The following is a 12,470-nucleotide window of genomic DNA, read 5'->3' on the forward strand; positions in this document are numbered from 1 at the left end:
GCGATGCCCCCTTTTGTGAAGGAGGTGCTGAGTGTAACCGCTGCTCCTGCAGTTTCTCACAAAGCTCCTTTTGCAGTGGTTCAAATCTTGTGCAACCTTGATAGAATATATACACGGGTCGTGAGGCAGCTGTTTGGCTCCAAATCTGCTTACAAATACTTGAAACTGGGCAACTGTTCTGTTAACCAAGCCACCCCGATGCACTACTACTTCCTGTACCTGCTCGACACTGACTGCGGGTTCCATAAGCAGGTTGGTGATGCATGGAATGTACCTGGAAGAAGCTGGAATTGAGCCTTGAAAGTATCCCGCAGAAGATGAACCTATTCACGCGTCAGGTTTCTGTTTTAGAGCAATGTGGACGATCTGTCCATCTCCACGGTGCTCCACTTCACCCCGGATCCCACCAGTCCTGTTGTGAGGGAGCTTTCATTTGAGGTTCCCATAGAATGTAAATACCACAGGTGAGACGTCTCCGTCCCGTCTCCCTTTTCCTCGAGTCTATTGTACTGTACCTAACTGGCAATGCTTTATAAACTGTCTGCACTTTGCAGACTCATTGTTTTGCACCGTCTGTATGGGGCCATGGAACTTGGCCATGGAGAGGAAATGGTGTCTAGGGTTGCCGTATTTCGGTGAAGCGTTTGTTTACCAGTTAAGCTACTGAAACTCGATGATCTGTGCATGGCACTGCTATGGGCATGTGCCAGTTGCAGCAGTGCTCCACTATTCCTTCTAACTTAGTTTCTAGATACATAATTTTTTTTAACCTCTACTTTAATTGTTTTTTCAACGCCTGCTGCGGACCTTCTGCACCTGAATTTCCAGTGTGAAATATCTAGTTTAAGTGCTGGTGTGCTACTTCTGTAGCCCTCACGTCAACCCTGACAAAATGTTCCTCCCACATTTTGGCTGCTTTAAAACTCTTTTTTTGTGTCTTTCAGGACATTTCACTCGTATCAGGTTGGCTTCAAGCCCAAAATAGAAGGCGGCACAATTTTCAAAAGCCTCAGATCACAAACTAGTGGAATGATCATTGCTCAAGATGGTACGGTGCAACTCAAACTACATGTTTTATACGCCAGGACTAGCTCTGGTGGACAAGCTGCATATTAAATGACGTGACTAATACGCTTCCATCTAACATGTACTAAACCTCACTGCCTTCAGCATCCGGGGATGAAATAACTGGTCCCAAAGTCTACATCTTGGGACGACCGATGTACTTTGAGGTGACCCTTTCAGCGGTCACTGCCGAGAGGGTGTACGTCAACGAGTGCTTCATGACTCACTCCCGAGACCCCAAATCCACTCCAAAATATGCGGTGATCGAGAACTACGGGTAATGCGATGATGACCTTCATATCGAGAGTTGTGCTTTGCAATGGGGCAGGGGCTTGATCTAGTTTCTCTAAATGACAGATGTATGATAGACTCTGTAAAGAGTGACCGGTCAAAATTCATCGCGTCCACATCACCGCTGTCTGTCAAGTTTTCCGTCAGCGCCTTCATTTTCAAGGCAATGGCTTCGAGTTCAGCCACACGACAGGTATCAATGCCACTTTGCTTTCTACAGTCTTATACAATTGTCTTGGTGAACTTCTGATTTATAGAATTAATTCCCCCCCAGCAACTTTACATGCATTGTGAAATCACTAGTGGCTCTTCTACTCCAACTGAACTTGCAAAGGCCTGCAATTATGAGGCCCAACAAGGAAGGTAGGTTTGCTGTCGTTAACCTCATCTGTGACTCTTTACACGGCACCTACTGAGACTCTCCCTTTTCCCTAAGCTGGAGGGAGCTGTACAGTGACTCGAATGTCTGCGCTTGCTGCCACGACTCCTCCTGCGGCTCGGCAATGCCGAAGAGTAAGTTTGCGACTAGATTTCCAGTCGGAGGTGTAGTAGGCCTACGCTACGGCTGCTTGAGTAAAATGTCTCAGCTTCATACATGACGCAACTGAAATAATTTCACCCTGGGCTTTAATTTCCAGAAGTGGCTCTGACTTCCTGTATTTCTCTCAGGTGCCAAGACCATCACCTCAAGTCAACCCTGGGAGGTAGACTTCAGCAGTAGTGACGAGGATGTTTCTGAAGCGGAGCCTCTCTTCAACTTATTTGAGGCTGAATTTCCTGACAGCGAAGACCAAAATCTTGACTACTGGGATGCCAACTACTAAATTTGTTGCCGCCAAGCAAATCAAATTGTACAGTCCTCTTGATAAACTCTTAAATGCTGTAAAGTTCAGTCTCATTACTGACCCACCCGAATAATACACCTTGAATTCAGGGCATTACAGCAAATGCTTAATTTGAACATGTGAACTTTATTAAACAGAAGACCAGTGTTGGTAAAATGTCTTTTACTTGGTGAGATAATCGTGAATCAGTAAATGCACATTTTTGAGAATTTCCTGAAAATGCTGGATCGACTTGGTGTAGCTGTGGCCGTCTGCCACGAGGGGGCGTAACACATTAACTCTGTCACTGTGCAGGAGCTCCCCTGGGACGTGACAGCTTTTTGCCAGCGGGTTCCCGATGAGGACGTGATGCAGTGAGCCCCGGCAGAGGCTCTCCTCCATGAACGTCATCAGGTCCCGCAGTCTGCAAGCGATGTGGTCGGGCTGCCACTGATGCGGCTGCTTGGTCAAAAGCAGATGCATCAGCGCAGTCTTGAAATGGAAGCCTGTGAGGGTGCTCCTCCCTGTCAGCGAGGTCTGCCTCTGATGCAGGAAGAGTGCAGTTTCAAGAACTTGCATGTGACATGCGTTGCCAGGCAGGCCATTGGAGAGACTCTTCAATAAACGATCCTCACATACCTTTAAAGAAAGTTTCCACAGGGCGTCCGACGGGTCCCCGGAACAGGAAGCAATGACAAAATAAGCATCTGTTTCGGGGAGTTTGACAACAGGGTTCAGGACGAAGTTGACTTTCTTCCCCGACTTGAATCGTACCGACAAAGCACCCGGAGGATGTTTAACGCCACTCAAGCCAAACTCATATTTGTGGGATATCTGTGCCCACGCCTGTCTTGTTGCGCTCCGAAACCATTTAGCAACTTGGCTTTTCGAGAGAAAGGAAGTGTTCTTCATGCAGAGAAAGCTGCCGTGAACGTCCGTGCGTTCTGTGGTTTTCTCATTCTGACAATGCAGCAGGCATAGCATATCGTCTCCCTCATTGGAGGATTTACAGTGGCATTCGTTCGGGCTTTCTATATTCACCATTGTTATTTTTCCATAACCTTGCATGTTTTTTAGCGTGCCACTGGCTGGAGAGCTCCACAGCTCGCACTGGAAACTACTTGGCTCCAGAGGGCGAAAGGGGACGATGACGTTACGACCATCCTCCTCTATCTGAAAATCCCCTATTACAATACCATGGCTTTGTTCACTTATGACTCTCATTACTTCCACGAGGTCATCCACAAATCCATCCAAAAACCCTCCGATTTTCAGTCGTTCATTGTGAGAGCCTTGGATAAATCTAGCGTGGAAGCGATGTAGCATGCCGCTATCTGGCAGCGGCACTCTACCAGATAACTTGTCCACCGGGTTTGCGTTGTGTTCGAAAGCACAGTCCTCCACTCGTCTCTTAGGGGTCTCGCATCTCAAGTGTTTCCAGAAGAAGCGCACCAAGGAGATGATGGAGAACGTGTTCCATATGAACCACAGGTAATCCTTCTCCCAGTCAGCGGCGGTGCTGGTCGTCTCCGTCCAGGTCAAAACATCCTCCTCAAAGCTTTCTCCTTGACCCGGTGATATGCTTTGGTGCTTTAGTTGAATGTCTCCTGTCATTTTAACGGCCGTAGGGGGACTTCGACTGTCCGGTGGGTCCATTACCTGTGGCACAGTGGGTTCATCTACCAGCGAGGTTTTCTGCTCAGTATTTGCGCCAACCTCATGTTCTTGTTGTAGGCTTGTGCTCGGTTCAGCTCTATGAGCAACTTGCTGTTTAGACACCTCCAAGACGGTAGAATCGCTTAATTTCTCATCTATCACTTTTAAATCAACGCCAGGCCCTCCAGCGTCGCCTTCTGTGAGTTTTTGACCGTCAGGTATTTCTTGTTGTGGTCTCTCGGCCTCTTTTTGCAAACTCTCTCCGTGCTCTTGCATGTTGAGTGTGGGTATATCGTCCCATTTATTAACCCTGGAGTCGTCCTTTGGATATAAGATCAGGCCCAGCGCCACGAGGAACACTCGAAGGAGGGGACCTTGCATCTCGGCAAAATGACCTGCGAATTAATCACACAGCATGAATAATGCATAGACACACACTCACAGTATTTGTACAATAGACAGGTTGTCAGTCTATTGTACAAAATACTGTGTGTGTGTGTGTGTGTGTTGGGCAACTTTAGTCATAAGCATAATGAGGACACAAAGCATGAGAGGAGCCACCCAGTTCCATGATGGTTTGAAAAGCCTCCTTTAACCCATTTCAATGCTTCTAATGAAAAATAAATGCGGATAATATTTCACGTCAAGGACATAACGCTCACCCACGAAAAAAAACCAAACAAACAAAAATGTCGTTGGCAGTCACAACGATCTTCGCGCGGGAGAGGAAGTTTAAAACGAACCTTGCTCAGTTATCTCTTCCTATTGTCGATGTGGGCGTAGGTTGTCCTTTGCGACACATTTCCTGTCTCTCCAGCTCAGCACACTGGTGGGGCTGGTGTGCTATGCTGTCGTTTCTCAGCAGTTTTAACCATTTTATCATTTTGTTCTCTCCTGTCACGGCCTGTGGTTAAAGCAGATTAATAGTAATACTGTTCTCATGCATTATTTTGGGGTTACTCCGAGGGGGACGCAAGCATTTCGGTCACGTAGTGATGCATAAAAAAATAACGATGTGTGGTAAAGAGTCTGTGTGGGTCAGATGTGTAGGAAGCCCCTGACTTCCATCAACAACTGGTTTGTCTGACTTTGATGGGCGCGGTTGGGGTGTCCTGTAAAAGAGGACACAGTTACGAAAAGGCTGCCTAATTTTAATACAATTATGTAAATCATCATTGGTATATGCTGAGCAAAAGCAAATGAAAGGTGAATTACAACATTCAAAAAGAGTTGATTATTGATGATTTTGCTGCTTTTTGCCTCAATTGCTGAAGTGTAAGTTTGTATAATATATATCAACGCGTTGATTGAACATTTGAAACACATTCCTGTCACCTCATAAACAAATACCAAACTGACCAAATTTCCAAGCCCAAAGCCCATTTGAATGGGCTGAATTATTTTTGCATGTCTCGCGTGTCCTCCAGTCGAGCACTCTTGTCTTTTCTCAGACGTTGTTAACTCAGAATAACTCCTTTGTCCTTTTTCTCGACGGCGTGTTGATCACTTTGACTGGTCCTTTTCAAGGTTTGTCGCCCGTTTAGTCGTGGGACGGAAGCGGTGTGCTCCATCACAACACGGAGAGCAGGTGCCAGCCGAGGGCGTGGCGCGATGACGACAGACAGACGACGTTGGCTCTTTTTCGAGAAACATCCCCAGAGAGAGATTTCCAGAACAGGCTTTTGGTTCGATAAGTATACGAGAGACAGGGTGTGATTTGTGGTTCAGTTACATATCTACACGAGGTTTGTTTTATATTGTATTACCCTCTGTTCCTTACACTCCCAAAGCATATAAGGTAAGTTGTTTTTGGTGTTTTCGAATAATTTGTATGCACTTTTGTGTACAAATCCACATTCCTCTCTGGATTGTGTTGTTGTTTATTAAGGTACAACAAGGTTTAAATCTGTGCCCACAGGAGCTGCTGACGTTAAATGAAGTGGTCATTTTGTGATCGTATCATTCTGTGGTTTTGACGTGCACAGAAGCGGTCAACCCAACCCCCACCCATTTCCAAGATGGACAAGCTCCGCATGATGTTCCAGTTCCTCCAGTCCAACCAGGAGTCCTTTATGAACGGCATCTGCGGGATAATGGCTTTGGCCAGCGCACAGATGTATTCTGCCTTTGAGTTCAGATGCCCCTGCATGCCGCAGTACAACTACCCCTATGGGATGGGCCTGCTCATCGTTCCGCCTCTCTGGTTCTTTCTGTTGGGGTTTGTGCTGAACAACAACGTCTCCATGCTGGCGGAGGAGTGGAGGAGACCCACGGGAAGGCGGAGGAAGGATCCCGCCATCCTTCGCTACATGCTCTGTTCCATAGCCCAGCGCTCCCTGATAGCGCCTGCCGTTTGGGTGGCCGTCACCCTCATGGACGGGAAGAGCTTCTTCTGTGCTTTTTGTACCACCCTGGACCTCCGGCGCTTTGGGAACGCCAGTTTCACCGAGGGCTTGACCGAAGAGGAGATGGTCAAACTGCTCGCAAAAATCCCCTGCAAAGACTTATTTGAGCGGCACGAAATCAGAGACGCAGCCTCCCGGTACATAAAATGCATATCCCAGGTAGGTTTTCCCGTTTCCTCAACTAAGAAGTGACGTACGTTGATCAAATGGGCTGAAGTGCGCCGACGCCAGTGTCCTCGCTCACACGGATTACAAACAGCATTTGCCCATCGTGCTTTTTAAACCCACCGGTCATGTGTTCTGCAGCTTAGCAGCAAACATTGAAGCTTAGCCGCGGGTTAGACAGTGTTTAGCCATAATGCTGATAATAGAAGTATCCTCCAGAAGATCTCGCCTCGCTTTGGACCTAGTATGTCTGAACCGGAGGACGGAAAGTTTTAGATACTTACTTACTTTGCAAAATGAATGTATGAGCGGTGCCAGGGGACATCTATCAGGGTGAAACCAAGAAAACAAGGCGGCAAACCGATCCAGCGCATGGGCAATTATTTTCTAGCAGAAGTGGAAAAGTGTGATTGATAGGGGAGGAATCTGACAATTTGGCATGTCTAAAAACATATTTTTAAAGTACGACCGCAGTGGTGTGCTGTGATTGGATGTTCCTAAAGTGGCGTAGCTAAACTTGCAGAATGTAATGCAAGACGTTACAATTGACTCCTTTCTGGATTGAAATTGTTTTTCCGAATCCATTTCATTTTACGTTTGGGTTTTGACCGCGTTTTAAAGTACACGATGTGCATGTCGGCCCCCCCGGGGGGAATCAAGCTCCCGTGTGCATGACTTTTTTTTCGCAGGCCTGCGGATGGATGTTCTTGCTCGCGATGACCTCGGTGGCCTTCGCCATCCGCGCCGTCCGCCCGTGCTTCACGCAGGCCGCCTTCCTCAAGACCAAGTACTGGTCGCACTACATCGACATCGAGCGCAAGATGTTCGACGACACGTGCAAGGAGCACGCCAAGAGCTTCGCCAAGGCCTGCATCCACCAGTACTTTGCGAGCGTCAGGGGGGAGATGCGAGGCCTCCACCGCTGTGGCTCCGACGGGAACGACAGCGACGGCGGTGACAGCGGCGACGGCGACGGCGGCAGCGGCAGGAAGAGGAGCGACGAAGAGAAGCTGCTGGGCATCAGGGCCCAGGACGACATGAATAAGGTTCTGTGGAACTGGCACACGTGCAAACCGCCTCTGGCTCTGAGGAAAGAGCAGCCCGACGCCGCGGACGGCGACGGACAGGTCGGGAAGGCCAACGGGCTCGTGAATGGACATGCCCACAAGGTGGAGAAAAGAGAGTGGGCGGTGTACTACAGCAAGGTCTGAACGTCCTCGCAAGAAACAAGAGCAGAACTGTGATGATAGAACTCAAGCTCTCGGATGTTTATTACTTAGGTTGACGTTGCTCCATAGTTTTCGGAAATCGTTTCATTTTGTGGTTTTTTTTGTGGAGTTTAATAATGATTGTAGATAAATATTAAATGTGAGATAAAAATAATGGCAGTCTCACTGTTATATGCAATGCTCATGGCTTAATTTAACACGGTCAGTTCAAATTCTATAAACAAAAGCTAAAAAGTAACCCCAAAAAGTAATCAATAGTAGTTTCAATTCATAGGCTGGAAATCTCCTGGAGTCTTCTGCTCATCTGACTGACGCTACCATTGCTATAAATAGATAAATATGTTTTTTGTAAAATGTTTTGGTATTTTCATACACTTTGGTTTTTCCTTCTAATCTCTGTCTCGAGCAGATTTATCATCATACTATGCATCCAATAATAAGGCGTGCTGATAAACTGTGTGTGTGTGTGTGTGTGTGTGTGTGGTGTGTGTGTGTGTGTGTGTGCGCGCGCGCGCACATACACACATTGTTATGTAAGAACATGCACAGACCTGACAATTTGCATGATACACAGCGTGTGGTCAGCATAGCCTCTTCCCTGACGCCTCCAGGATTTGTTTGTTTGATAATGCTGAAAACTATGATCTGCAAACGTCCATCAAATCAGTGCTCAAGGAACAAGAAAAAAAACTCCAAGTATGGTTTTAAATATGTTTATCAAATGTTGTTATGAATGTTGGCATTTATTGATTGATTTCTTTATTCATGTGTCACTCATAACGCTGAGTCATATATGGCCAAATGCATTAAAAGGCGGCGCACAAAACATGATTTTGAATGATTCGCCGTGTATCACTTTATTCAAGGCTGGCTTCCCAACCAGCCAGCGGTACGTTATTAAATACCAAGTTCACTCCACGAGAAGTTTACTCACCGCATCGCTAGAGATATCACTATTTACATTTCATATCTACAACCATTTCTGTTGCTCCCTCCCTTCACCACCAACACAAGGCAAGCCGAGCAGGAATCTGAGAGTATGATTTGGGGATTTTCTTCTCGTGATTAAAAAATATGATACGATGCTGCACACGCGACCGTCCGATCTCGCCGATGAAGGCCTGGTGCCGCTGTCTGCAGCGGGACGGATTTTTCCATTTAAAATACCCGACAGAGATTTGGGCGCTGCCTTCTGCCCCCTCGTTAATAATTCCGTCTGGCGGTTAATCGGCTATTTTGCTAAATATATACAAAGGGGTTTTTTTTGTTTTTTTTTGTTCCAACACCAAACGTAAAGAAGTTCACAGTCAGCTAACTACATAATCCTACTTTGCAGAATATCCCCTCAGCCAGACAGCATGAGCAAAGCCCGAGCAGATATAATGCAAACATCTGCTCCGTGCGCTGTCAACCAGGGTGTGCAAATGCTTCTTAATCTCAGAGTGATGATGCACGTGGAGGTTAGAAGATGAAGACGCTCGCATACGCTATCCACACGGCAGTCGTTTAGGTCGCTTGTGTTAGCAGGTAATCCCGTAACGTTACCTCGTTAGAGCGCCCGCAAATAAGGCTGCGAACAGGTAGATATAAGTAGTGTGACTATCACTGCACTTAGTTCAGAGGATTTAGTTTGACTTAAACAGGTTTTCTAAATGGCTCAGTGGGGCTGGGCATTTTAAAGTAAGCTGCTTAACAAGGCAGCAGGACGGTCGAAGACCAGCCAGTCCGAGCAGATATGGGTCGGAGTTCGAACCTGCGAGAGTAGGTCGCCCGACCGTCAATGTTTCAGCAAGTTCCTCTTTAAAGATCCCGCCCAGGCAACGTCTTATGAAACCAAACGTATAGAGAGAAGATTATCCACGTATGCGGATGACACTTTTTTTTTTTTTTTTTGACAGGTTAAATTGGATGAACATCAAGTGAGTTGTCTTTCTGATGTGAGCCGGCTGAAGTCCACCGGTCCCGCTGTGGAAAGAAACATAAAGCCCTGTTCAAACAGAACCACGGCAAGATAAAAAGGCAGTGAAGTGACGCCAAAAGGGAATTAAACCTCCAACGACTCAACGCTGAAAACAAGCGACCACCGACAGGCAAAACAGCTCCGCGAAACTAAAAATAAAAACCTACTTGAACGAACTACACTGACGCTACTTCATGAAGGTGCTAGGACATTTTAGTGCACGAGACCAGTTTGTTGTAGAAGAAGAGCATTATCATGTGAGGAGCAACATATTCAAATTAAGATTTAAATCGAGAGCCTTCCATCCCGGTTTGAGAAATAATGTAGTGTAATTTTAAGCACAAAGATATTTAAAGTGTATGATCTAGGACCCAAAGGCTGCCAATTTAACCGGCTGTGCACTCTGTGCGCAGATGTGAGCCTGGTTACTTTGAGTTCAGATGCTCTGACAATGCAAACGCAAAGGGAACGTATTTTCACAATTGCTTTACACCAGCGACTCAGACGGACTAAATGATGGCCGCCTTCCAGTTCTCAGTAACATATAAGCTGCCACACTCGGCAAGAGACACTGTACACCCAGCCCTCCATTAAGTAATGGCCCTTAGCCTGCATGGCCATCTGGGCTGCATGTGCGAGTCTTTGTCCACATGAAGATAAGAAAAAAACAAAAAAAAAAACTATCGATCACAAATGTGTCCTATGGGACTATGGGTCAGAAAGATGCTCCTATCAGATCTACAGCGAGGAACTCTCTGGATCACAGGCGTAAAACAGACCTAACACACAAAGCGCACCTTTGGAGTGTAACTGCAATCGCCAAAGCACCGGCTAATAGCTCATGATGTCCGTTCCGAATGGATGGAAATATTCCCAGCGCAGAAGACCATCAACATTACGGGGCGCTTTTTTTTCGCCTCATATGGTCTCAACATTGCCGACTGGCTTTTGGCCTCATATGGTCTTCCCAAGGATGTCCCTTTCACCCAGTCTCGTTTTGAATAATCCCTCAGAAGTGACGGAGCGAAACACACCGCCCTATCGTCCCGCGTAAAAACGGAGCCGCTCCAGGAGGAGTCCCCGCGTAACACATTTCTCAAGTGATCCGATGACTCCGGACTTGGCTCACATTGATGTGGACGTGGACGTATGTTTGATTGTGGAGGGGCGTCAAAAATGGCAAAAGCTGCACATTTCTTAAGACTGAGCGCAACTCCTCCCCTAATGGACCCCCCCTAATAACGCTGCCCTCAGGTTGAAAGGGTGATGCGTGTGATTGCGGAAAAACACAAGTGGATTCCACTTTATATGAATTCCAAAACATGGAGAGGTAGTTCAATACATCACAATTGCATCAGCTCGCTTTAGTTCAACAAGTAGCATCAAACTAGGAACAGGGTCCACCTCAGGGTGAAAGTACTTTTTCTAAAGTTATTGAAATAGAAATAAATATCTTGTAATAATAAAACAATAAAATTAAGCCGTGCCATATTACATTGATGATGCCGACTCTGTTACTGTCGTGCACCATAGTGACCTCCTCCAAATAATAGGCCTTGTTAAAATATCTAAGTGCACCTGCAAATGCTGAACACTTGAGGCAGCATCGAGCGTCGACGTGGAACCCGCACTCGACATTTGTTGCAGCGCCTGAAAAGTGTTGAAATCCGACCCGGTTTGAACCTTCTCCTTTTTTAAAGTTCTTCCAATGATGCCTTTTGTCAGTAACAAGATCCACGTTGAAAGAAAAAAAATTCTAGAATTGCAAATAGAGGTTGAATTCGATCATTAATCATTATTTGAAAGAGATAAAAAAAAAAAAGCCGACGTCATATCAGGGTAACACACACAGGGTCCACAACGCCAGCGTGACCTCATGACTCCGTCACCGCTGATACCTTGAACCCCCTAGACATTCGACAAAACAACGTGGCGTATTTTGATTATCCCCTTTTTCGTTTTTCTTTTTTACAACCAGACCCGCTTTTTATTTGCATCGGAGAAATGGAGTCATAATTAGAGGGGGCTGAATGGAAACAGGCGCAGACACCATGGAGGCCTGTGACTCCCTCTCCCATATGGATTAGCGGTGCCGCGCCCCCCACGACCAACCCCCAGTTTGCCCAGTAGCCCAGCAGCTGTCCATTTCCTGAGTGAATTGGCAAGCCAGGGCCGGCGGTGTGGGGGTGGAGGCAGGATTTTCTTAGGCTGTGATTCTCTATCTCACTCGCAAACCTTCTTTCTTACACGTCCTCATCCCTGCCCTTCTGACTCCCCACGATATTCAACAAACACTGTTGTTTTCCTTATTGTTAAAGCGCAGTACCATTCAGGAAGTTTACATCATCATCTGTTTTTATTTGGTTTGTGTACGCGAGTGTGTGTACGTGTATGTGTGCGTGTCTGTCTGTGTGTGTGTGTGCATGCGTGTGTATGTGTGTGCCTGTGTGTGTATGTATGTGTGTGTGTGTGTGTGTGTGTGCGCCTGTGTGCGCGCCTGTGTGTGTGTGTGTATGTGTGTGCCTGTGTGTGTATGTTTGTGTGTGTGTCTGTGTGTGTGTGTCTGTGTGTGTGTATGTGTATGTGTATGTGTATGTGTGTGTGTGTGTGTGTGTGTGTGTGTGTGTGCGCGCGCCTGTGTGTGTATGTGTGTGTATGTGTGTGTATGTGTGTGGGTGTGTGTGTGTGTGTGCGTGTGTCTGTGTGTGTGTGTGTGTGTGTGTGTGTGTGTAAGTGTACATGTATTTGTGTGCGTGGGCGCAGAGGGCGGGGGCAGGGGTGGGGGGGTCTTCTCCTTTTTGTTGGATTTGTTTTGGTTTGTCCACACAGCCGTCGTGCACATGTCAGTGACCTGGACCTCCCCGGACTTTGCAGC

At 46.8% G+C, this 12,470-nt stretch overlaps 2 protein-coding genes across 2 annotated transcripts; one reads left to right on the top strand and one right to left on the bottom strand.

Moving 5' to 3' along the window:
* Window positions 1-2,363: 2,363 nt before the first annotated feature.
* Window positions 2,364-3,836, bottom strand: LOC307229084 (inositol 1,4,5-trisphosphate receptor-interacting protein-like; the record flags this gene model as incomplete). Its single annotated transcript, XM_079998958.1, has 2 exons — window positions 2,364-2,723; window positions 2,820-3,836. 2 exons carry the CDS (start codon window positions 3,834-3,836, stop codon window positions 2,364-2,366), a joined length of 1,377 nt encoding a protein of 458 aa, XP_079855084.1.
* Window positions 3,837-5,854: 2,018 nt separating this feature from the next.
* Window positions 5,855-7,617, top strand: calhm1b (calcium homeostasis modulator 1b; the record flags this gene model as incomplete). The annotated part of the gene is made up of 2 exons (XM_079999912.1): window positions 5,855-6,400; window positions 7,096-7,617. 2 exons carry the CDS (start codon window positions 5,855-5,857, stop codon window positions 7,615-7,617), a joined length of 1,068 nt encoding a protein of 355 aa, XP_079856038.1.
* Between the last annotated feature and the right edge of the window lie 4,853 nt (window positions 7,618-12,470).

Source organism: Zeus faber, assembly GCF_960531495.2.
Source record: "Zeus faber genome assembly, chromosome: 4".
Classification (NCBI taxonomy): domain Eukaryota; kingdom Metazoa; phylum Chordata; class Actinopteri; order Zeiformes; family Zeidae; genus Zeus; species Zeus faber.